Genomic DNA, 24,060 nt, shown 5'->3' with positions numbered 1-24,060 from the left:
CCCCCACCCCCCCCCCCCCCCACCCCCCCCCCCCCCCACCCCCCCCCCCCCCCACCCCCCCCCCCCCCCACCCCCCCCCCCCCCCACCCCCCCCCCCCCCCACCCCCCCCCCCCCCCACCCCCCCCCCCCCCCACCCCCCCCCCCCCCCACCCCCCCCCCCCCCCACCCCCCCCCCCCCCCACCCCCCCCCCCCCCCACCCCCCCCCCCCCCCACCCCCCCCCCCCCCCACCCCCCCCCCCCCCCACCCCCCCCCCCCCCCACCCCCCCCCCCCCCCACCCCCCCCCCCCCCCACCCCCCCCCCCCCCCACCCCCCCCCCCCCCCACCCCCCCCCCCCCCCACCCCCCCCCCCCCCCACCCCCCCCCCCCCCCACCCCCCCCCCCCCCCACCCCCCCCCCCCCCCACCCCCCCCCCCCCCCACCCCCCCCCCCCCCCACCCCCCCCCCCCCCCACCCCCCCCCCCCCCCACCCCCCCCCCCCCCCACCCCCCCCCCCCCCCACCCCCCCCCCCCCCCACCCCCCCCCCCCCCCACCCCCCCCCCCCCCCACCCCCCCCCCCCCCCACCCCCCCCCCCCCCCACCCCCCCCCCCCCCCACCCCCCCCCCCCCCCACCCCCCCCCCCCCCCACCCCCCCCCCCCCCCACCCCCCCCCCCCCCCACCCCCCCCCCCCCCCACCCCCCCCCCCCCCCACCCCCCCCCCCCCCCACCCCCCCCCCCCCCCACCCCCCCCCCCCCCCACCCCCCCCCCCCCCCACCCCCCCCCCCCCCCACCCCCCCCCCCCCCCACCCCCCCCCCCCCCCACCCCCCCCCCCCCCCACCCCCCCCCCCCCCCACCCCCCCCCCCCCCCACCCCCCCCCCCCCCCACCCCCCCCCCCCCCCACCCCCCCCCCCCCCCACCCCCCCCCCCCCCCACCCCCCCCCCCCCCCACCCCCCCCCCCCCCCACCCCCCCCCCCCCCCACCCCCCCCCCCCCCCACCCCCCCCCCCCCCCACCCCCCCCCCCCCCCACCCCCCCCCCCCCCCACCCCCCCCCCCCCCCACCCCCCCCCCCCCCCACCCCCCCCCCCCCCCACCCCCCCCCCCCCCCACCCCCCCCCCCCCCCACCCCCCCCCCCCCCCACCCCCCCCCCCCCCCACCCCCCCCCCCCCCCACCCCCCCCCCCCCCCACCCCCCCCCCCCCCCACCCCCCCCCCCCCCCACCCCCCCCCCCCCCCACCCCCCCCCCCCCCCACCCCCCCCCCCCCCCACCCCCCCCCCCCCCCACCCCCCCCCCCCCCCACCCCCCCCCCCCCCCACCCCCCCCCCCCCCCACCCCCCCCCCCCCCCACCCCCCCCCCCCCCCACCCCCCCCCCCCCCCACCCCCCCCCCCCCCCACCCCCCCCCCCCCCCACCCCCCCCCCCCCCCACCCCCCCCCCCCCCCACCCCCCCCCCCCCCCACCCCCCCCCCCCCCCACCCCCCCCCCCCCCCACCCCCCCCCCCCCCCACCCCCCCCCCCCCCCACCCCCCCCCCCCCCCACCCCCCCCCCCCCCCACCCCCCCCCCCCCCCACCCCCCCCCCCCCCCACCCCCCCCCCCCCCCACCCCCCCCCCCCCCCACCCCCCCCCCCCCCCACCCCCCCCCCCCCCCACCCCCCCCCCCCCCCACCCCCCCCCCCCCCCACCCCCCCCCCCCCCCACCCCCCCCCCCCCCCACCCCCCCCCCCCCCCACCCCCCCCCCCCCCCACCCCCCCCCCCCCCCACCCCCCCCCCCCCCCACCCCCCCCCCCCCCCACCCCCCCCCCCCCCCACCCCCCCCCCCCCCCACCCCCCCCCCCCCCCACCCCCCCCCCCCCCCACCCCCCCCCCCCCCCACCCCCCCCCCCCCCCACCCCCCCCCCCCCCCACCCCCCCCCCCCCCCACCCCCCCCCCCCCCCACCCCCCCCCCCCCCCACCCCCCCCCCCCCCCACCCCCCCCCCCCCCCACCCCCCCCCCCCCCCACCCCCCCCCCCCCCCACCCCCCCCCCCCCCCACCCCCCCCCCCCCCCACCCCCCCCCCCCCCCACCCCCCCCCCCCCCCACCCCCCCCCCCCCCCACCCCCCCCCCCCCCCACCCCCCCCCCCCCCCACCCCCCCCCCCCCCCACCCCCCCCCCCCCCCACCCCCCCCCCCCCCCACCCCCCCCCCCCCCCACCCCCCCCCCCCCCCACCCCCCCCCCCCCCCACCCCCCCCCCCCCCCACCCCCCCCCCCCCCCACCCCCCCCCCCCCCCACCCCCCCCCCCCCCCACCCCCCCCCCCCCCCACCCCCCCCCCCCCCCACCCCCCCCCCCCCCCACCCCCCCCCCCCCCCACCCCCCCCCCCCCCCACCCCCCCCCCCCCCCACCCCCCCCCCCCCCCACCCCCCCCCCCCCCCACCCCCCCCCCCCCCCACCCCCCCCCCCCCCCACCCCCCCCCCCCCCCACCCCCCCCCCCCCCCACCCCCCCCCCCCCCCACCCCCCCCCCCCCCCACCCCCCCCCCCCCCCACCCCCCCCCCCCCCCACCCCCCCCCCCCCCCACCCCCCCCCCCCCCCACCCCCCCCCCCCCCCACCCCCCCCCCCCCCCACCCCCCCCCCCCCCCACCCCCCCCCCCCCCCACCCCCCCCCCCCCCCACCCCCCCCCCCCCCCACCCCCCCCCCCCCCCACCCCCCCCCCCCCCCACCCCCCCCCCCCCCCACCCCCCCCCCCCCCCACCCCCCCCCCCCCCCACCCCCCCCCCCCCCCACCCCCCCCCCCCCCCACCCCCCCCCCCCCCCACCCCCCCCCCCCCCCACCCCCCCCCCCCCCCACCCCCCCCCCCCCCCACCCCCCCCCCCCCCCACCCCCCCCCCCCCCCACCCCCCCCCCCCCCCACCCCCCCCCCCCCCCACCCCCCCCCCCCCCCACCCCCCCCCCCCCCCACCCCCCCCCCCCCCCACCCCCCCCCCCCCCCACCCCCCCCCCCCCCCACCCCCCCCCCCCCCCACCCCCCCCCCCCCCCACCCCCCCCCCCCCCCACCCCCCCCCCCCCCCACCCCCCCCCCCCCCCACCCCCCCCCCCCCCCACCCCCCCCCCCCCCCACCCCCCCCCCCCCCCACCCCCCCCCCCCCCCACCCCCCCCCCCCCCCACCCCCCCCCCCCCCCACCCCCCCCCCCCCCCACCCCCCCCCCCCCCCACCCCCCCCCCCCCCCACCCCCCCCCCCCCCCACCCCCCCCCCCCCCCACCCCCCCCCCCCCCCACCCCCCCCCCCCCCCACCCCCCCCCCCCCCCACCCCCCCCCCCCCCCACCCCCCCCCCCCCCCACCCCCCCCCCCCCCCACCCCCCCCCCCCCCCACCCCCCCCCCCCCCCACCCCCCCCCCCCCCCACCCCCCCCCCCCCCCACCCCCCCCCCCCCCCACCCCCCCCCCCCCCCACCCCCCCCCCCCCCCACCCCCCCCCCCCCCCACCCCCCCCCCCCCCCACCCCCCCCCCCCCCCACCCCCCCCCCCCCCCACCCCCCCCCCCCCCCACCCCCCCCCCCCCCCACCCCCCCCCCCCCCCACCCCCCCCCCCCCCCACCCCCCCCCCCCCCCACCCCCCCCCCCCCCCACCCCCCCCCCCCCCCACCCCCCCCCCCCCCCACCCCCCCCCCCCCCCACCCCCCCCCCCCCCCACCCCCCCCCCCCCCCACCCCCCCCCCCCCCCACCCCCCCCCCCCCCCACCCCCCCCCCCCCCCACCCCCCCCCCCCCCCACCCCCCCCCCCCCCCACCCCCCCCCCCCCCCACCCCCCCCCCCCCCCACCCCCCCCCCCCCCCACCCCCCCCCCCCCCCACCCCCCCCCCCCCCCACCCCCCCCCCCCCCCACCCCCCCCCCCCCCCACCCCCCCCCCCCCCCACCCCCCCCCCCCCCCACCCCCCCCCCCCCCCACCCCCCCCCCCCCCCACCCCCCCCCCCCCCCACCCCCCCCCCCCCCCACCCCCCCCCCCCCCCACCCCCCCCCCCCCCCACCCCCCCCCCCCCCCACCCCCCCCCCCCCCCACCCCCCCCCCCCCCCACCCCCCCCCCCCCCCACCCCCCCCCCCCCCCACCCCCCCCCCCCCCCACCCCCCCCCCCCCCCACCCCCCCCCCCCCCCACCCCCCCCCCCCCCCACCCCCCCCCCCCCCCACCCCCCCCCCCCCCCACCCCCCCCCCCCCCCACCCCCCCCCCCCCCCACCCCCCCCCCCCCCCACCCCCCCCCCCCCCCACCCCCCCCCCCCCCCACCCCCCCCCCCCCCCACCCCCCCCCCCCCCCACCCCCCCCCCCCCCCACCCCCCCCCCCCCCCACCCCCCCCCCCCCCCACCCCCCCCCCCCCCCACCCCCCCCCCCCCCCACCCCCCCCCCCCCCCACCCCCCCCCCCCCCCACCCCCCCCCCCCCCCACCCCCCCCCCCCCCCACCCCCCCCCCCCCCCACCCCCCCCCCCCCCCACCCCCCCCCCCCCCCACCCCCCCCCCCCCCCACCCCCCCCCCCCCCCACCCCCCCCCCCCCCCACCCCCCCCCCCCCCCACCCCCCCCCCCCCCCACCCCCCCCCCCCCCCACCCCCCCCCCCCCCCACCCCCCCCCCCCCCCACCCCCCCCCCCCCCCACCCCCCCCCCCCCCCACCCCCCCCCCCCCCCACCCCCCCCCCCCCCCACCCCCCCCCCCCCCCACCCCCCCCCCCCCCCACCCCCCCCCCCCCCCACCCCCCCCCCCCCCCACCCCCCCCCCCCCCCACCCCCCCCCCCCCCCACCCCCCCCCCCCCCCACCCCCCCCCCCCCCCACCCCCCCCCCCCCCCACCCCCCCCCCCCCCCACCCCCCCCCCCCCCCACCCCCCCCCCCCCCCACCCCCCCCCCCCCCCACCCCCCCCCCCCCCCACCCCCCCCCCCCCCCACCCCCCCCCCCCCCCACCCCCCCCCCCCCCCACCCCCCCCCCCCCCCACCCCCCCCCCCCCCCACCCCCCCCCCCCCCCACCCCCCCCCCCCCCCACCCCCCCCCCCCCCCACCCCCCCCCCCCCCCACCCCCCCCCCCCCCCACCCCCCCCCCCCCCCACCCCCCCCCCCCCCCACCCCCCCCCCCCCCCACCCCCCCCCCCCCCCACCCCCCCCCCCCCCCACCCCCCCCCCCCCCCACCCCCCCCCCCCCCCACCCCCCCCCCCCCCCACCCCCCCCCCCCCCCACCCCCCCCCCCCCCCACCCCCCCCCCCCCCCACCCCCCCCCCCCCCCACCCCCCCCCCCCCCCACCCCCCCCCCCCCCCACCCCCCCCCCCCCCCACCCCCCCCCCCCCCCACCCCCCCCCCCCCCCACCCCCCCCCCCCCCCACCCCCCCCCCCCCCCACCCCCCCCCCCCCCCACCCCCCCCCCCCCCCACCCCCCCCCCCCCCCACCCCCCCCCCCCCCCACCCCCCCCCCCCCCCACCCCCCCCCCCCCCCACCCCCCCCCCCCCCCACCCCCCCCCCCCCCCACCCCCCCCCCCCCCCACCCCCCCCCCCCCCCACCCCCCCCCCCCCCCACCCCCCCCCCCCCCCACCCCCCCCCCCCCCCACCCCCCCCCCCCCCCACCCCCCCCCCCCCCCACCCCCCCCCCCCCCCACCCCCCCCCCCCCCCACCCCCCCCCCCCCCCACCCCCCCCCCCCCCCACCCCCCCCCCCCCCCACCCCCCCCCCCCCCCACCCCCCCCCCCCCCCACCCCCCCCCCCCCCCACCCCCCCCCCCCCCCACCCCCCCCCCCCCCCACCCCCCCCCCCCCCCACCCCCCCCCCCCCCCACCCCCCCCCCCCCCCACCCCCCCCCCCCCCCACCCCCCCCCCCCCCCACCCCCCCCCCCCCCCACCCCCCCCCCCCCCCACCCCCCCCCCCCCCCACCCCCCCCCCCCCCCACCCCCCCCCCCCCCCACCCCCCCCCCCCCCCACCCCCCCCCCCCCCCACCCCCCCCCCCCCCCACCCCCCCCCCCCCCCACCCCCCCCCCCCCCCACCCCCCCCCCCCCCCACCCCCCCCCCCCCCCACCCCCCCCCCCCCCCACCCCCCCCCCCCCCCACCCCCCCCCCCCCCCACCCCCCCCCCCCCCCACCCCCCCCCCCCCCCACCCCCCCCCCCCCCCACCCCCCCCCCCCCCCACCCCCCCCCCCCCCCACCCCCCCCCCCCCCCACCCCCCCCCCCCCCCACCCCCCCCCCCCCCCACCCCCCCCCCCCCCCACCCCCCCCCCCCCCCACCCCCCCCCCCCCCCACCCCCCCCCCCCCCCACCCCCCCCCCCCCCCACCCCCCCCCCCCCCCACCCCCCCCCCCCCCCACCCCCCCCCCCCCCCACCCCCCCCCCCCCCCACCCCCCCCCCCCCCCACCCCCCCCCCCCCCCACCCCCCCCCCCCCCCACCCCCCCCCCCCCCCACCCCCCCCCCCCCCCACCCCCCCCCCCCCCCACCCCCCCCCCCCCCCACCCCCCCCCCCCCCCACCCCCCCCCCCCCCCACCCCCCCCCCCCCCCACCCCCCCCCCCCCCCACCCCCCCCCCCCCCCACCCCCCCCCCCCCCCACCCCCCCCCCCCCCCACCCCCCCCCCCCCCCACCCCCCCCCCCCCCCACCCCCCCCCCCCCCCACCCCCCCCCCCCCCCACCCCCCCCCCCCCCCACCCCCCCCCCCCCCCACCCCCCCCCCCCCCCACCCCCCCCCCCCCCCACCCCCCCCCCCCCCCACCCCCCCCCCCCCCCACCCCCCCCCCCCCCCACCCCCCCCCCCCCCCACCCCCCCCCCCCCCCACCCCCCCCCCCCCCCACCCCCCCCCCCCCCCACCCCCCCCCCCCCCCACCCCCCCCCCCCCCCACCCCCCCCCCCCCCCACCCCCCCCCCCCCCCACCCCCCCCCCCCCCCACCCCCCCCCCCCCCCACCCCCCCCCCCCCCCACCCCCCCCCCCCCCCACCCCCCCCCCCCCCCACCCCCCCCCCCCCCCACCCCCCCCCCCCCCCACCCCCCCCCCCCCCCACCCCCCCCCCCCCCCACCCCCCCCCCCCCCCACCCCCCCCCCCCCCCACCCCCCCCCCCCCCCACCCCCCCCCCCCCCCACCCCCCCCCCCCCCCACCCCCCCCCCCCCCCACCCCCCCCCCCCCCCACCCCCCCCCCCCCCCACCCCCCCCCCCCCCCACCCCCCCCCCCCCCCACCCCCCCCCCCCCCCACCCCCCCCCCCCCCCACCCCCCCCCCCCCCCACCCCCCCCCCCCCCCACCCCCCCCCCCCCCCACCCCCCCCCCCCCCCACCCCCCCCCCCCCCCACCCCCCCCCCCCCCCACCCCCCCCCCCCCCCACCCCCCCCCCCCCCCACCCCCCCCCCCCCCCACCCCCCCCCCCCCCCACCCCCCCCCCCCCCCACCCCCCCCCCCCCCCACCCCCCCCCCCCCCCACCCCCCCCCCCCCCCACCCCCCCCCCCCCCCACCCCCCCCCCCCCCCACCCCCCCCCCCCCCCACCCCCCCCCCCCCCCACCCCCCCCCCCCCCCACCCCCCCCCCCCCCCACCCCCCCCCCCCCCCACCCCCCCCCCCCCCCACCCCCCCCCCCCCCCACCCCCCCCCCCCCCCACCCCCCCCCCCCCCCACCCCCCCCCCCCCCCACCCCCCCCCCCCCCCACCCCCCCCCCCCCCCACCCCCCCCCCCCCCCACCCCCCCCCCCCCCCACCCCCCCCCCCCCCCACCCCCCCCCCCCCCCACCCCCCCCCCCCCCCACCCCCCCCCCCCCCCACCCCCCCCCCCCCCCACCCCCCCCCCCCCCCACCCCCCCCCCCCCCCACCCCCCCCCCCCCCCACCCCCCCCCCCCCCCACCCCCCCCCCCCCCCACCCCCCCCCCCCCCCACCCCCCCCCCCCCCCACCCCCCCCCCCCCCCACCCCCCCCCCCCCCCACCCCCCCCCCCCCCCACCCCCCCCCCCCCCCACCCCCCCCCCCCCCCACCCCCCCCCCCCCCCACCCCCCCCCCCCCCCACCCCCCCCCCCCCCCACCCCCCCCCCCCCCCACCCCCCCCCCCCCCCACCCCCCCCCCCCCCCACCCCCCCCCCCCCCCACCCCCCCCCCCCCCCACCCCCCCCCCCCCCCACCCCCCCCCCCCCCCACCCCCCCCCCCCCCCACCCCCCCCCCCCCCCACCCCCCCCCCCCCCCACCCCCCCCCCCCCCCACCCCCCCCCCCCCCCACCCCCCCCCCCCCCCACCCCCCCCCCCCCCCCCCCCCCCCCCCCCCCCCCCCCCCCCCCCCCCCCCCCCCCCCCCCCCCCCCCCCCCCCCCCCACACCCCTGCCCCCCCCCTCCCCCGCCCCCCCCCCCCCCCCCCCCCCCCCGCCCCCCCCCCCCCCCCCCCCCCCCCCCCCCCCCACCCCCCCCCCCCCACCCCCCCCCTCCCCCCCCCCCCCCCCCACCCCCCCCCACCCCTGGACTAAGTGATTATTTATGTTTAGTTATAAGAGTTGGAAGACTTATGCTGTATTTTTAAGAACCTTGTCAGAGAAATAAGGAAATGTAAATACAAATAGAAGTGTTGAGTTGTTCAATTATATATAAGATTAATATATAAGATTAGACACAGCCAGAGTGCAACGTGTGTATTTTTGAGTTTATTTGGGCTAATGTTGACATTGCACTCTTAAAGATAGTTGGTGATTGAGGGGGCCCCCTCCATCTTTATGCAACACAGAACGTTTTCAGGGTATCCGCTTTTGAGAGCCAACTAGCCGTGAGTCTCAAAAGCTTACACCCCCCCTTCCCCCAACATCTTCTTGTTCTTGTATAAGTCTCAAAAATTGGCTGTTGTAATGAAGACTGGCACGGCTACCCTCTGCAACTATCTTCTTGTAACAGTAATCTTGCAACATCCTTCGGGCTTACAACGGACCAATTAAGCAGGATTGCCGCTCCCCGCTTGTGACACCTCCAAATTTCTTCCCGTCGCTTCGTTCTAGGGCCGTGCGTGCGGCCAAACCGAGAAGTTACCGCAATCGCCCAGAAAAGCTGAGCGCAAACAGGGTGGGAGGGAATCCAGAGGTTTCTTGTCCCCACATCTCTTAAGGAGTTCATTATTTCAACTGCAGCGCTCCAGTGTTAATAGATCGGCGGGCGTTCGTCGGCAAAAAAAACCCCGCCCAGACGCTAGATGAAGGAGCTCAGTAATGATTAAAAAACGGAGAAGAGGAAAAAGGTTGACTTTGCCCAATTGAAAGGCAGCCAGGCATGGGGGGATGTTAACGTCGGCTGTGGGCCGTGTGCGTCCCCCGATTAATAAATGCAGGGTTGGTGGGGAGGGGGAAGAGGAGGCAGTGAGCGGCGATTTATGGATGTGTGCTGCCACTGCAAAAAGAAGCCGTGGACACCAAATCCAACTGTTCAGCTCAGTGATCCACTTGAAAAGGATGGTGCGCAGGAGCAGAGTTTCCGCTTGGCGTCTGGAACGTCCCAGGTTCAATTCCAGCAATCTCATAAGAACATAAGAACTAGCCTGCTGGATCAGACCAGAGTCCATCTAGTCCAGCTCTCTGCTACTCGCAGTGGCCCACCAGGTGCCGTTGGGAGCTCACATGCAGGATGTGAAAGCAATGGCCTGCTGCCGCTGCTGCTCCCGATCACCTGGTCTGCTGAGGCATATGCAATCTGAGATCAAGGAGGATCAAGATTGGGAGCCATAGATCGACTTCTCCTCCATAAATCTGTCCAAGCCCTTTTTAAAGCTATCCAGGTGAGTGGCCACCACCACCTCCTGTGGCAGCATATTCCAAACACCAAACACCCGTTGTGTGAAGAAGTGTTTCCTTTTATTAGTCCTAATTCTTCCCCCCAGCATTTTCAATGGATGCCCCCTGGTTCTAGTATTGTGAGAAAGAGAGAAAAATTTCTCTCTGTCAACATTTTCTACCCCATGCATAATTTTATATTCAATCATATCCCCCCTCAGAAGTCTCCTCTCCAAACTAAAGAGTCCCAAATGCTGCAGCCTCTCCTCATAGGGAAGGTGCTCCAATCTCCCATTAAATCTCCCGTTAAAAGGACCAGGTAACAGATCATGTGAGAGACCCCTTCCAAAGACCCTGGGGAGTGGCTGCCAGTCAGAGCAGACAGTGGGGACTTTGATATTGACAAGCTGGAATGGGTCCAGAGGAGGCCAACCAAAATGGTGAAGGGTCTGGAGTTTCATGCCCTACGAGGAGAGACTTCGGGAGCTGGGGATGTTTAATTTCGTGAAGGGAAGGTTAAGAGGTGACATGGTAGCCATGTTTAGAGATTTGAAGGGAGGTCATGAGGGTGAGGGAGCAAACTTGTTTTCTGCGGCTCCAGAGACGAGGACCAAGACTAACGGGTTTAAGGTGAAGGAGAAGAGATTCCACCTAAAAAGCAGCAGTGGCGTAGGAGGTTAAGAGCTCGTGTATCTAATCTGGAGGAACCAGGTTTGATTCCCAGCTCTGCCGCATAAGCTCTGGAGGCTTATCTGGGGAATTCAGATTAGCCTGTACACGCCCACAAACGCCAGCTGGGTGACCTTGGGCTAGTCACAGCTTCATGGAGCTCTCTCAGCCCCACCTACATCACAAGGTGTTTGTTGTGAGGGGGGAAGGGCAAGGAGATTGTCAGCCCCTTTGAGTCTCCTACAGGAAAGAAGGGGGGGATATAAATCCAACTCCTCCAAAACATCAGAAAAAACTTCCTGACTGTCAGGGCTGTTCGACAGTGGAATGCTCTACCTCGGAGTGTGGTGGAGTCTCCATCTTTGGAGGTTTTTAAAGAGAGGCTGGATGGCTATCTGTCAGGAGTGCTTTGATTGTGTGTTCCTGCATTACAGGGGGTTGGACTTGATGGCCCTGGGGGGATCTCTTCCAACTCTATTATTCTATGATAGACTCATAGAATACTCTTGGAAGAGGCTGTGGCTCAGTGGTAGAGCATCGTTGGAATGCAGAACGTCCCGAGTTTGATTCCTGACATCCCAGGAGAGGCAGCATGATGTCAGGGTTAAGAGCACGTGGACTCGGTTCTGGAAGGCTGGGTTGGATTCCCCAGTCCTCCACAGGAGCATCCCATTTTGTGACCATGCCCCTCCCCAGTTTTTCCTGTCCCATTTCTTTGAGTTTCAAAAGTTTTGGGGGGCTAACCTTCAAAGGACAGGAGATAGAAGACAGAGAGAATCTTAGCAAGAAGCTGTGAGGCATAAAAACATTGACTGTACAACATTTTTTTAAAAAAGGAAAAATCACAAAATAGGGGCCAGGAATTGTTTCAAGGGAGGTGAGTGCGGATATACATCATGGTAATTGAAAACGTTTTAGAAATGTTTTGGAAAGGGTCTGTGAGTGACCTAAGGTCACCCAGCAAGCTTCCATGGTACGAGTTCAAATTTGGAAGCTGGGTCTCCTAGATGCTGGTCTGACACTCTTAATCACTAGACTAAAAGGGTATCGAAGAGATAGAAAAAGTGCAGAGAAGGGCAACAAGGATGATTGAGGGACTGGAGTACCTTCCTTATGAGGAGAGGCTGCAGCGTTTGGGACTCTTTAGTTTGGAGAGGAGACGTCTGAGGGGGGATAGGATTGAAGTCTATAAAATTATGCACGGGGTAGAAAATGTGGACAGAGAAATTTTTCTCTCTTTCTCATAATACTAGAACCAGGGGGCATTCATTGAAAATGCTGGGGGGAAGAATTAGGACTAATAAAAGGAAACACTTCTTCACGCAACGTGTGATTGGTGTTTGGTATATGCTACCACAGGAGGTAGTGATGGCCACTCACCTGGATAGCTTTAAAAGGGGCTTGGACAGATTTATGGAGGAGAAGTCGATCTATGGCTCCCAATCTTGATCCTCTTTGATCTGAGATGGCAAATGCTTTAGCAGACCAGGTGCTCAGGAGCAGCAGCCGCAGAAGGCCATTGCTTTCACCTCCTGCACGTGAGCTCCCAAAGGCACCTGGTGGGCCACTGCGAGTAGCAGAGTGCTGGACTAGATGGACTCTGGTCTGATCCAGCTGGCTAGTTCTTATGTTCTTAGATCACACTGGTGGCCACGGGACCATTCACCTAGAGGGTGAGGCCTCCCTCAATGGAAGTGTTCAAGGAGAATGCTTTGTGTCTCGGTTTTGTTCATTGGGCAGAGGGCTGGACTAAATGGGTTATAAAGAATGAGACACATCTGACTGCAACTCTCCATCGTGTCTGTAAATTGATGGTCTTTTCGGTACATGGCACCTCCATGTTTTTCTCTACAGGGCCCAGATCTCAATAAATATTCAGCCGGATTCAGGCGTACCTGGCGCGCCACTGTGCTGTGTTGCCTTCATGAGATTCTTACTCCCAGCATCTCCTCCAAGACAGATTGTGCCAAAATAGTTGCTACTTGCTAGGCCTGAGCGGCGGAAGGCTGAAACAGGAAAGGATTCAGGGCCAATTTAAGCGGCAGCGCTTGTAATTTGATGCTTGTCATAAGCAATGAGAAGAAACATGACATTTTAACTGGCGCGCAGCGGCTTCGAGAGCTCTTTGCAGACTGGCGCGAGCCGAGAAAATAGGGTCATAACAATACTTTATGCAAACATAAATTTGCAGATGGGACTTGGTGTCTGTGAGAAGCAGGGGATTTTCGGTATACGTGCGGCTGGTTGTACAGCAGAGCTGAAACTAGGTATGCCAACTTTCAGCAGCCAATTCCCAGGAGGCGGAGGCTTATCAGCAGTCACTTCCTGTTTTGAAACAGGAAGTGACGACAAGACTCTAAGAATTTCCATAGAAAACACACATTTCCTAGAGCGTAATGATACCACTTCCTGTTCTGGGACAGGAAATGGCTTCCCAAGGTTATTTCCCTTCAACTTCTTCCTCTTACTGCTCCAATAAGCACAGGAACACGGGAAAAACATGTCTGGGAAGTACGATTGCAAACCTCTAGGTTGGGCCTGGGAATTTCCCACTATTGCAGTTGATTTTCAGACAGAGTTGCTAGCTGCTTGTTTGGAAATATATAAAGATTTTGGAGGTGGAGCCTGAGGAGAGTTTACAAGTCCCATGATGCAAAGGTGTAAGCTTGCACTCCAAGCTCTGCTCAGGATCTGAGTTCAATTCTGATGGAAGTCGGTTGCAGGTAGCTGGCTCGAGGCTAACTCAACCTTTCATCCACCCAAGATCGATAAAATGACTACTCGGCTTGCTGAGGGTCAAGTTCAGAAGTCTGAGGAAGCCAATAGCAAACCACTCTGTAAATGTAGTCTGCCTAGTATCCCACAGGTGCACTTTATATCACATTAGATGTATCAGCATTTGATACCAATTGGCCATTGGAGAGAGTGTTTTGTGTTGTTTGGCATAACAGTACAGTTGTGATGTGACTTCACCCCATGGGTCAATGATGACATTTTCACAGGGGGCTACCCAGTGGTGGGATTTAGTCGGTTCGCACCACTTCAGCAGAACCAGTTGTTAAAATGGTGCTTGTAAACAACCAGTTGTTAAATTATTTGAATCCCACCCCTGGGAGTACCGTTACTTTTTACCCTGAGGAAGATGGGATTTGGGGGTGAGGAGGGACTTCAGTGGGGTATAATCAGAGGTGGGATCCAGCAGGTTCTCACAGGTTCCCGAGAGTAGGTTACTAATTATTTGTGTGGGCCGAGAGGGGGTTACTAATTGGTGATTTTGCCCCGTGATTTTTGCCTTAGTTAAACCCCTCCTTTCAGCAGTAGCGCACAGAATTTGAAGCAGTTTAGCAGGAGGTGCACCGGCGTGCGTGGCAGCCTGCGCCTGCATGCATTCGTTTCCCACCCAAGGACCAGCACAGCGGCTGCGTCCTTGCCACAGCCCCACCCAGGAATGCCCCGCCCATGGAATGCCCGGCCACGCCCCCATCATGCCCCGCCCAGCCCCATTGGCGCTACTCCACAGTTTGAATCCCACCACCATGGGAACCTGTTACTAAAATGTTTGGATCCCACCACTGGGTATAACACCATGGAGCCGCCGCCCCCCTCCAAAGTGGCCATTTTCTCCAAGTGAACTGATCTCTGTCATCTAGAGATCAGACATAATCCCAGGAGCTCTCCATCGATCACCTGGAGGGTGCTGTCCCTATCTCCACACCATGGAACTCAGTCTTGGTGGGGTCAAACCAACCTAAATAGATCAAGTTTTCAATCTGGTTGAGTTATTGAACCCTGTTGCAAACTTCCCAGTGACCCCAGATGACTTTATTTTCGTGGTCACAGAACCAGGGGGCATTCATTAAATGCTGGGGGGAAGAATTAGGACTAATAAAAGGAAACACTTCTTCACGCAACGTGTGATTGGTGTTTGGAATATGCTGCCACAGGAGGTGGTGATGGCCACTAACCTGGATAGCTTTAAAAAGGGCTTGGACAGATTTATGGAAGAGAAGTCGATCTATGGCTACCAATCTTGATCCTCTTTGATCTGAGATTGCAAATGCCTTAGCAGACCAGGTGATCGGGAGCAGCAGCAGCAGAAGGCCATTGCTTTCACCTCCTGCACGTGAGCTCCCAAAGGCACCTGGTGGGCCACTGTGAGTAGCCGAGTGCTGGACTAGATGGACTCTGGTCTGATCCAGCAGGCTAGTTCTGATTGATTGATTGATTGATTGATTGATTGATTGATTGATTGATTGATTGATTGATTGATTGATTGATTGATTGATTGATTGATTGATTGATTGATTGGACTTTTATACCGCCCCATCCCCAAAAGGCTCTGGGTGGTGTACAGCATAAAATATCAACATAAATAAGTGGCTAAAACCTTTAAAACAGCGATAACAATAATAATAATAATAATAATAATAATAATAGAGGCGTCCGGCCAACCCCATTTTAAAAATTCTCCCCAGAGGAGGGTGACGAGTTTCAGAATGGTAGGCCCAGATGTAAAGAGCTCTGATTTTACCCTCAATTTTCAAGTTTTGTGCAATTTTCTTCACCGTCTGGCAAAAGTTTTCCCCTTATCGAATTGTTTGAAACGATGGACGAAAATTCGGCTTAGCTCTGAATCCACCGCCTTCCCAGGCTGGGTGAAGGTCTGTCCTTTTTTTTTTTTAACTTTAACTTTGCTTCTCTGACCGTCATCTTTAAAAGATCTATTAATTAACGAAAGCAAGCAGGAAAGCCCAGCCTAGCCTCTCTTTATGGTTTTTAATGAAGTCATAATGGATGGCCTCGTAAAACATGGGCTTGTTTAAATAACCTTTCATTAAGCAGGGGAAGGGCTCTTCTGATTGGCAGTCGCCTTTGAGGGCAGAAACGTACCTGCTTAATGCTGTGGTATGAAATCGTCTTTTAATGCACGGCAGCAATTAAGCGTTTTGCTTCACGGCCGGTCAAAAAAAAGGGGTTTCAGACCCATCCGTCATTTTTCTATCAAAATGGCCATGGGGGACACCGATAACCCTTCTACCTGTCTGCTATCTCCCCATAGGAGGAGCAGAAGGAAAGGAAGCACTTTTGATGGTACGAAGCGGACAGTTTATTAGCCTCTACCCAGTTAAATGTGTCTGGATACGGATATGCTATCGATCGGTCTGAATGAGACATTAAGGGGACGCCATTATGTCAATAGACGTTGATGGCCTAGAAACACAATCCATCTTGTGTCGGGAAATGGAAAAGGCAGAGCCTCCTGCTTGCGTATGCCATTAGAAGAGTCATTGTTCGGGCAGAAAAAGTGACCTTCAAGAACGGGAGGAAAAATTACCTGCTGCAAATTCCTTGAAGGTCAAATACTCTGCTAGGCAGGGCCTTGCAGGACGGGATATGCAGCTATTGAATATAAGTCAAAGCTGTTTTGGATCTCATGTCCAAATCCCTGAACCTACTTTGGAAACAAATGTCAGAACCCAGAATACACTGCAAGTTACCCTTCCTTTACTCCCTTCTCATCTTTGTCATTGTGCAAAGACATATATGAGTAGTATAACAGGATGTGATGTAATTAGGTAGACAGCCAATCTAAGAAGAACTATGTAACTCAAGGAGGTAGCTAGGTTTAAATTACCTTGTGTCTGGGTCAGCTGACTTGTAAAAGGATCACATGGGTATGAGTAGAATTTAGGTTTCAATTTTAAAAGGAACTCAAAAGGGTGTAGTGGTTAAGAGCAGGTGCACCCTAATTTGGAGAACCAGGTTTGATTCCCTGCTCTGCCACTTGAGCTGTGGAGGCTTATCTGGGGAACCAAATTAGCTTGTGCACTCCAACACATGCCAGCTGGGTGACCTTGGGCTAGTCACAGTTCTTCCGAGCTCTCTCAAACCCACGCACCTCACAGGGTGTTTGTTGTGAGGGGGGGAAGGGAAAGGAGATTGTAAGCTCCTTTGTGTCTCCTTGCAGGAGAGAAAGGGGGGATATAAATCCAACTTTTCTTCTCCTTCCTTCCTTCCTTCCTTCCTTCCTTCCTTCCTTCCTTCCTTCCTTCCTTCCTTCCTTCCTTCCTTCCTTCCTTCCTTCCTTCCTTCCTTCCTTCCTTCCTTCCTTCCTTCCTTCCTTCCTTCCCTCCTTCCTTCCTTCCTTCCTTCCTTCCTTCCTTCCTTCCTTCCTTCCTTCCTTCCTTCCTTCCTTCCTTCCTTCCTTCCTTCCTTCCTTCCTTCCTTCCTTCCTTCCTTTCTGTTGCAGAAGAGTACCAAATCTGCTTGGCGGGGTTAAGACCCCCATCAGGAGAGAGAAGAGAAGCTGGAATGGTATCCCAATTTGGAGGCATTCTTCTCCATTCTAAAGAAGGACCTTGCAATCTTTATTTTCCCCCCTTTCTTTTATTAATTTATATCCCACACAAATTCAAAGTCAGGCTCAGAGAGGCTTACAAAATCTAAAACAAGAAAAATACCATAAAATGTTACAATAAACAATCCTGAAACATAAGCCTGAGTGTAATGATGGCACCTAATAATGTAGTAACAACAGCTTCCTCTATGGCAGTTGAATGTATACCTGTGTACGTGGGTTTGACCTTTAGCGATTGTTTTCCGACATCTGCTTCCGGTCTGAGGTCTGTTATGAGGAAAACTTGGACAGCCAAATGTTTTTTTTTTTGCTTCTGAGCTTTTATGCGCTTTTACGTTCCTTGGTTTTTGTGTGTTTTGTTGCTTCTGGGCCTTAGTGTCTAATTTGAACGGTTATTAATTTCTGGGGTTTTATGTTTTGTAATTTTGCCTTTTTATGTCTGGAGCTGTCTCAAGCGGGTCTATGTAGAGACGACGTAGGCCTGTTTCAAGTAAACAAATAAGCCGTGCAGCCTACGGGGCTGGCCCAACTAAGGCCTGTTAGTGTGTCAAGACCCCGGGACTGTTCAGGGAAAGCACTTCTGTTTTAGCAAAAGTCGTTATTCAGCCACTGTGGTTCAGGTAAAATAGGCCATTAGACATTTATTGATGGGACTGGAAAACCCCCACCAAAATCCCTCTATAATAAGGTGACCAGATTTTTACTCCTGTAACGCGGGGCCCGCCCACGCGGCCGCAGGAGCACACTGCCTTTTGCGGTGCTCCCCAGTCAGGAAACAGGGAAGTGCCCCAGAAGGCAGTGCGGCAGCACAGGAGGCGTATGCAGCTGCAGGAGCGCACTGCCTTTTGCCTTTTCAACCGGGGAGCGCCGCAAAAGGCAGTGCGCTCCTGCGGCCACATGCGCTTCCTGCGCTGCCGCACTGCCTTCTGGGCCGCTTCCCTGTTTCCCGCCCTGTCACAGGGAAACAGGGAAACAGGGAAGAGCCCCAGAAGGCAGTGCGGCAGCGCAGGAGGCGCACACAGCTGCAGGAACGCATTGCCTAATCGGGACAATTTTAAAACCCCGCGGGACGCGGGACACATTGCGGAAAAGCATGAGTGTCCCGCCAAAAGCGGGACGGCTGGTCACCTTACTCTATAAATACAGAAAGCAAATGACTAAACGCCCCATTCCAAGCCAGAGGCGTATCGGGGGAAAATGGCACCCAGAGACATCCCCTTCTCCAGGGGCACGGCCACACAAGGGGGTGGAGTTGCATGGGGGTGGGGCCGCCCACCACCAAGCCCCACTCCAACCTTTGTGTAGGCTGGCAGGGCCTGGGGAGGCCAAAAGCTGGCCTGCATGGAGGCCAAGGGGCGGGGCTCGGCGGTGGCAGGCGGCCCAGGTGAGTGCCGCCGCCGCCCACTGCCAAACCCCGCCCCCAGCCTCCGTGCAGGCCGGCTACTGACAGGTTATATTTTATGCAAGTCTGACATGGGATCCAAACAAAAGTGGAAAGAATGGGTAGACTGCATTGTACAAGATTATAAGAATGACAACGTTGTCGTTGGCTGTGTAATGTTATAAATAGTAGTAAATATAATTTTATGAATAGATGATTATATATAAGATTGAAGAAAGTTGGTGAAGGTAACAGAAAGCAGAGCTCAATGTTAGTTTTTTAATTGACGTTTTTCTTATTAGTAATGTTGGATAGCGGTATCGTCATGAGATCTATGTTACATCATATATATTGCATTAATATTATATGCTACATTTATGTTATGCGGTCATGTGATCTATGTGACATCATTTATATTGCAACTGTGTGAAAAATTGACTATGCTAATTGATTGATTCTGAAAAAAAGAAAGATCTCAGAAGCTGAACAGCGTCAGACATTGTCGAAGGCTTTCACAGCCGGATTCAGCTGGTTGTGGTGGGTTTTCTGGGCTGTGTGGCCGTGGTCTGGTAGATCTTGTTCCTAACATTTTGCCTGCATCTGTGGCTGTCATCTTCAGAGGTGTATCCCAGAGATAACTCTGGTGTGTAACAGTGTGTAACAGACTTCTCTCTGTGATACCAGCCACAGATGCAGGCGAAATGTTAGGAACAAGACCTACCAGACCACGGCCACGCAGCCCGGAAAGCCCACCAGAACCAGGGTCAGACATGTGTAGTACCCAGAAGGGAGGCCACCGATGAAAGGCAGGGTCGCTATGCAGAGGCCGGCAATGGCCCACCATCTCTACTCCTCTCTTGCCTTGAAAACCCTACAGGGCAGCTGCAAGTGGGCCGCCACTGACTGCTGGAGGTAGAGCGTCCCTGGCCATGGAAGTTCTATTCCAACACATGTCAGCTGCCTCCCATGGACCTTTTCTTCCACCCTATGCTTAGAAGCTCCAAGCTGATGTTTTGTTTTTGTCTTCTCCCGACTCTTTTCTAGGTGGTTGGACGCCTTGGTCGGCCTGGGGAGAATGCACCCGGGACTGCGGGGGAGGCCTCCAGACCCGCACCCGCTCCTGCCAACCTCTCCCCGATGACAGCCTGGTTTGCGAGGGAGTCGTCGAGGAAGGCCGGCTTTGCAACAGGAAAGCCTGCAATCGTAAGTAGCCAATTTCCAGGTGGGCTGCCGGCAGTGGTGGGTTCCAAAAATTTTAGTAACAGGTTCCCTTGGTGGTGGGATTCAAACAGTGGCATAGCGCCAATGGGACTGGGCAAGGCACGACGGGGCGTGGCCGGGGATTCTGGGGGTGGGGCATTAATAATTTCTCTCTTACTGTAAAAAACTCTTACTGTAAAAAAAAGTTCCTAATTTCCAGCTGGTATCTTTCTGTCCATAATTTAAACTCATTATAGCAAGTCCTATCGTCTACTGCCAACAGAAACAACTATTTCTCCTCTGACTGCCTGTCAAATACTTAATACTTTCAAATACTTAACTTTGTTTCTAGAAATCAAAAGAAGGATACTTTCCTTAAACAAGGAACTTTACCATATTTCTAAAACATGTTTTTAAAACAGCCCAACAGGGAGAATGATCCCGTTTTTGACCTTCGCTAACCAGCCACATAGGAAACAACAGGACTTTATGATTTTTGGACCTAATGGGATTTCTAACAGAAAAGCAGACCCAATTAGTAACCCCCTCTCGGCACACACAAATAATTAGTAACCCACTCTCGGGAACTTGCCGGGTTGCCAAAGGGAGGACCTGTACCGCAGCATTCGCCCTCCCCTCCCTGCAAAGACATTTTTTTCCCCAAATAGCATTTGTTACAGATTCTTTTGATGCCCCAAACCCCTATGTGTAGAATATGCTCTCCGGACCAGTGTGTATGGCCATAGCCTCATTATCATTTCGGCCCCTTCCGCACATACAGAATAATGCACTTTCAATCCATTTCAATGCACTTTGCAGCTGGATTTTACTGTGCGGAAGAGCAAAATCCACTTGCAAACAGCTGTGAAAGTGGATTAAAAGTGGATTATTTTGCATGTGCGGAAAGGGGCCTTGAGGCCCAAGTGAAGCTGGGTTTTTTTTCTTCCTGGACTTTTTCACAGCTCGGCTGTTTCCAGATTTGCTCCATTCCAACGGTGCTGCGCTGCTTTTTTCTGCCCTTGGTTAGTCTTGTCTTATCCACTTTTAGAAGAAGAACAGTTGTATTTATACCCCCCCCCCCTTTCTCTTCTGCAAGGAGACTCAAAGGGGCTTACAAACTCCCTTCTCTCCCCTCCCCACAACAAACACCCTGTGAGGTGGGTGGGGCTGAGAGAGCTCTGAAGAACTGTGACTAGCCCAAGGTCACCCAGCTGGCATGTGTGGGAGTGGACAAGCTAATCTGAATTCCCCAGATAAGCCTCCACAGCTCAGGCGGCAGAGTGGGGAATCAAACCCGGTTCCTCCATATAAGAGCGCACCTGCTCTTAACCACTACGCCACTGCTGCTCCTAATCCCCACCCACCGCCTTTTATGCTTTCTGTTTTGCACCTTTGGAGTTGCAATTTAATGCATCAGATTAGGTTTTCTGACCTGATGAATACTTGGGGGAACAAAAAGTCGCCACGTTCTCCAACAGCACGCAGGGGAAGGTGAGGCGGCTGTCAGTGGAGCAAAAGCAAAGGGTGGCGTTCCCAACCTGACGCCTCTCCAAAGGCCTAACTCGATTTTACACACTGTTTAGAATTTCCATGTTGTTAAAATCACGTTGTCGCTGGAACCTTTGCGCAGAACTTTTCCCCGCTACATTAGGCTTCCGGATTCTCATCCCCATCAACTAATTTGTCTGGAAGGCGCCTTGAATGCGGGCCAGGGGCTTTATCTCTGCTGTCCTTGTCCAATTGGCGCCGCATCAGTGTTCAAAGTTGATGGGCCTGTTACTGCCGGCTGTCACAGATGAATCCCTCTTCTGCTTCAGAATGGCTGTGCCTCAGCCCGGACCTGGATGGCCCAGGTTAGCATGATCTTCTAGGTTCCAGGAGAACAGCTCTAGGTCGCCTGGAGATCAGCCATAACAGTGGGAGATTTTAAGAAGAAGGAGGAGGAGGAGGAGGAGGAGGAGGAGGAGGAGGAGGAGGAGGAGGAGAAGAGGAGGAGGAGGAGGAGGAGGAGGAGAAGAAAAAGAAGAAGAAGAGGAGGAGGAAAAGGAGGAGGAGGAGAAGAAAAAGAAGAAGAAGAGGAGGAGGAGGAGGAGAAGAAGAAGAAGAGGAGGAGGAGGAGGAGGAGGAGGAGGAGGAGGAGGAGGAGGAGGAGAAAAAGAAGAAGAAGAGGAGGAGGAGGAGGAAAAGGAGGAGGAGGAGGAGAAAAAGAAGAAGAAGAGGAGGAGGAGGAGGAGGAGGAGAAGAAGAAGATGAGGAGGAGGAGGAGGAGAAAGAGAAGAAGAGGAGAAGGAGGAGGAGGAGGAGGAGAAGGAGGAGGAGGAGAAGAAGAGGAGGAGGAGGAGAAGAAGAGGAGGAGGAGTACGAGGAGTGAGCTTGGGCTAGTCACAGTTCTACCACAAAGCCACAGTTCCATGCTTGTGACAGATACGAGATTGTCTTTGGTAGGGTGTGTTCTCAGAGGCCAGGCCATTCCCACGAACGCCTTTGCTCACTCAACTCCATACATCTATTCTCCCCTGTCGAAGGTCGCACCGGCCATAATAACCACTCTAGCGATGTGTGCTCGGCCTGCGAAATTGCTGCCTCGGTCCCAACCCAATAGATGGCAAAGGTCTCCTTGTCTGAATTAGCAAGGAAGAGGCCGTCGAGTTTCTTTCGCCTCTAGCAAGCAATAAGCAGAAATTACATCAAACACGAGGTTTGACAGATCACCGTTTGCGAATTGGCTGCATCCGGAGAAAAGGAACCGGCCAGGGAAAGGGAGGCTGGGGGACACTGCTAAAACTAGAAGTAATTCTGTTCTCCATCTGCAATAAACAGTAATTCCAGAAGCCTGGAGGCAGCTGACTTTTTGCCTTTGAAAATGCGCGAAATCTGCATTGGCATGCAGAGCTGATCGCTTCCATCAACTTCCCTGTTCTTCTGTCGTTCTGCTGTGGTGCCGATTTCACTTTTTGAGAGAGTGCCTTATTTGACTAGTCCAGTGGTGGCGAACCTATAACACAGGTGCCAGAGGTGGCACTCAGAGCCCTCTCTGTGGGCACGCACAAACAGAGTCACCCCCCCCACCCCCCCACACACACATCTAGGCTGGCCTGGGCCACTGGGCTCAATTATTAGCATTAAACCTAAGACCTAATTTTGGGGAAGCAGTGTACGTAACCCTGTTAAGTGCTGTTAAACCCCACAGATTTTCATGTGAAGAACTAAAGTGTGATCCTTTACCTGGGAGTAAGCTCAGTTGCTGGCAATGGGGCTTGCTTCTGAGTCAACCCTCCTAGGGTCGTGATTCACGCATTGGGAGAGTTGCATGGTTTCTTCAAAGCAAAACCACCGAAAACCACCAAGCTTGCTCCCGAGTAACGCATGCCTCAGAGCCAACCGTTTTTTCTAAACGAAAACCTCAGTATTCAGGTTAAATAGCCGTGTTGGCACTTTGCAATAAATAAGTGGATTTTGGGTGGCAGTTTGGGCACTCGGTCTCGAAAAGGTTCGCCACCACTGGACTAGTCTGTTACAGGGACTCCTACCTTTTTGGCCCCATAGGCACCTTTAAGAACATAAGAACATAAGAACTAGCCTGCTGGATCAGACCAGAGTCCATCTAGTCCAGCATTCTGCTACTCGCAATGGCCCACCAGGTGCCTTTGGGAGCTCACATGCAGGGTGTGAAAGCAACAGCCTTCTGCGGCTGCAGCTCCCGAGCACCTGGTCTGCTAAGGCATTTGCAATCTCAGATCAAGGAGGATCAATATTGGTAGCCATAGATCAACTTCTTCTCCATAAATCTGTCCAAGCCCCTTTTAAAACTATCCAGGTGAGTGGCCATCACCACCTCCTGTGGCAGCATATTCCAAACACCAATCAGAAGCGTTTCCTTTTATTAGTCCTAATCCTTCCCCCCAGCATTTTCAATGTATGCCCCCTGGTTCTAGTATTGTGAGAAAGAGAGAGAGAAAAAACCTTTGGACCTCTGGCATAGGATGGTGAACACGGCCACAAAATTGGGGCCGCAGGACGCCGAGTCAGCTGTAAAGATCTTATGCTGTGTTGGCATCTGCTGCTAGAACAGGGGTAGGGAACCTGCGGCTCTCCAGATGTTCAGGAACTACAATTCCCATCAGCCTCTGTCAGCATGGCCAATTGGCCATGCTGGTAGGGGCTGATGGGAATTGTAGTTCCTGAACATCTGGAGAGCCGCAGGTTCCCTACCCCTGTGCTAGAACTACTTTTTTAAAAATTCTGTGCAACCAATTGAGTCTCCAACTGGCCATCGGAATCTCGGCTAGGCAAAAACCTCGCCCACTTTCTAAAAACACTTGGTGGGCATGACAAAAGGTTTTGCTGGGCCCCATTTTGGGGACCCCTGGTCTATTAATTCATTGGCTTGGAAGTTCCTCTTGATGTTCTGTTGGGTAAACAAGAGGCTTGCTGTCTGGATTCAAGGAGATAGAGGTAGAATTCAACAAGATCTGAACACACTGGGAAAGCAGGCAGGCGTGGAAAAGATGCGATTCCACAAGGATAAGTGCCCAGTTCTACATGCAACACAAATGAGAAGCGCACACACCAGATGTGGGATACAATTCTGAGTAGCACGGTGTGTGAACAAGATCTTGGGGTACAGGTGCAGAGGTGGGATCCAGCAGGTTCTGGCCAGTTCCCAAGAGTGGGTTACTAATTATTTGTGTGTGCCGAGAGGGGGTTACTAA

General features: G+C 64.1%; 1 protein-coding gene across 1 annotated transcript in view; it reads left to right on the top strand.

The window, feature by feature from the left end:
- The window catches only part of LOC125439453 (adhesion G protein-coupled receptor B1-like), a 218,845-nt gene that overhangs the window by 173,346 nt on the left and 21,439 nt on the right, over positions 1–24,060 (top strand). Inside the window, exon 3 of the mRNA XM_048508556.1 lies at positions 19,193–19,351. Within this exon, the coding sequence (XP_048364513.1) occupies positions 19,193–19,351 (159 nt within the window). The remainder of the gene's footprint in view (positions 1–19,192; positions 19,352–24,060) is intronic.

The sequence above is a fragment of the Sphaerodactylus townsendi genome, linkage group LG09 (assembly GCF_021028975.2).
Source record: "Sphaerodactylus townsendi isolate TG3544 linkage group LG09, MPM_Stown_v2.3, whole genome shotgun sequence".
Taxonomy (NCBI): domain Eukaryota; kingdom Metazoa; phylum Chordata; class Lepidosauria; order Squamata; family Sphaerodactylidae; genus Sphaerodactylus; species Sphaerodactylus townsendi.
This window is presented reverse-complemented; position numbering and strand designations above follow the sequence as displayed.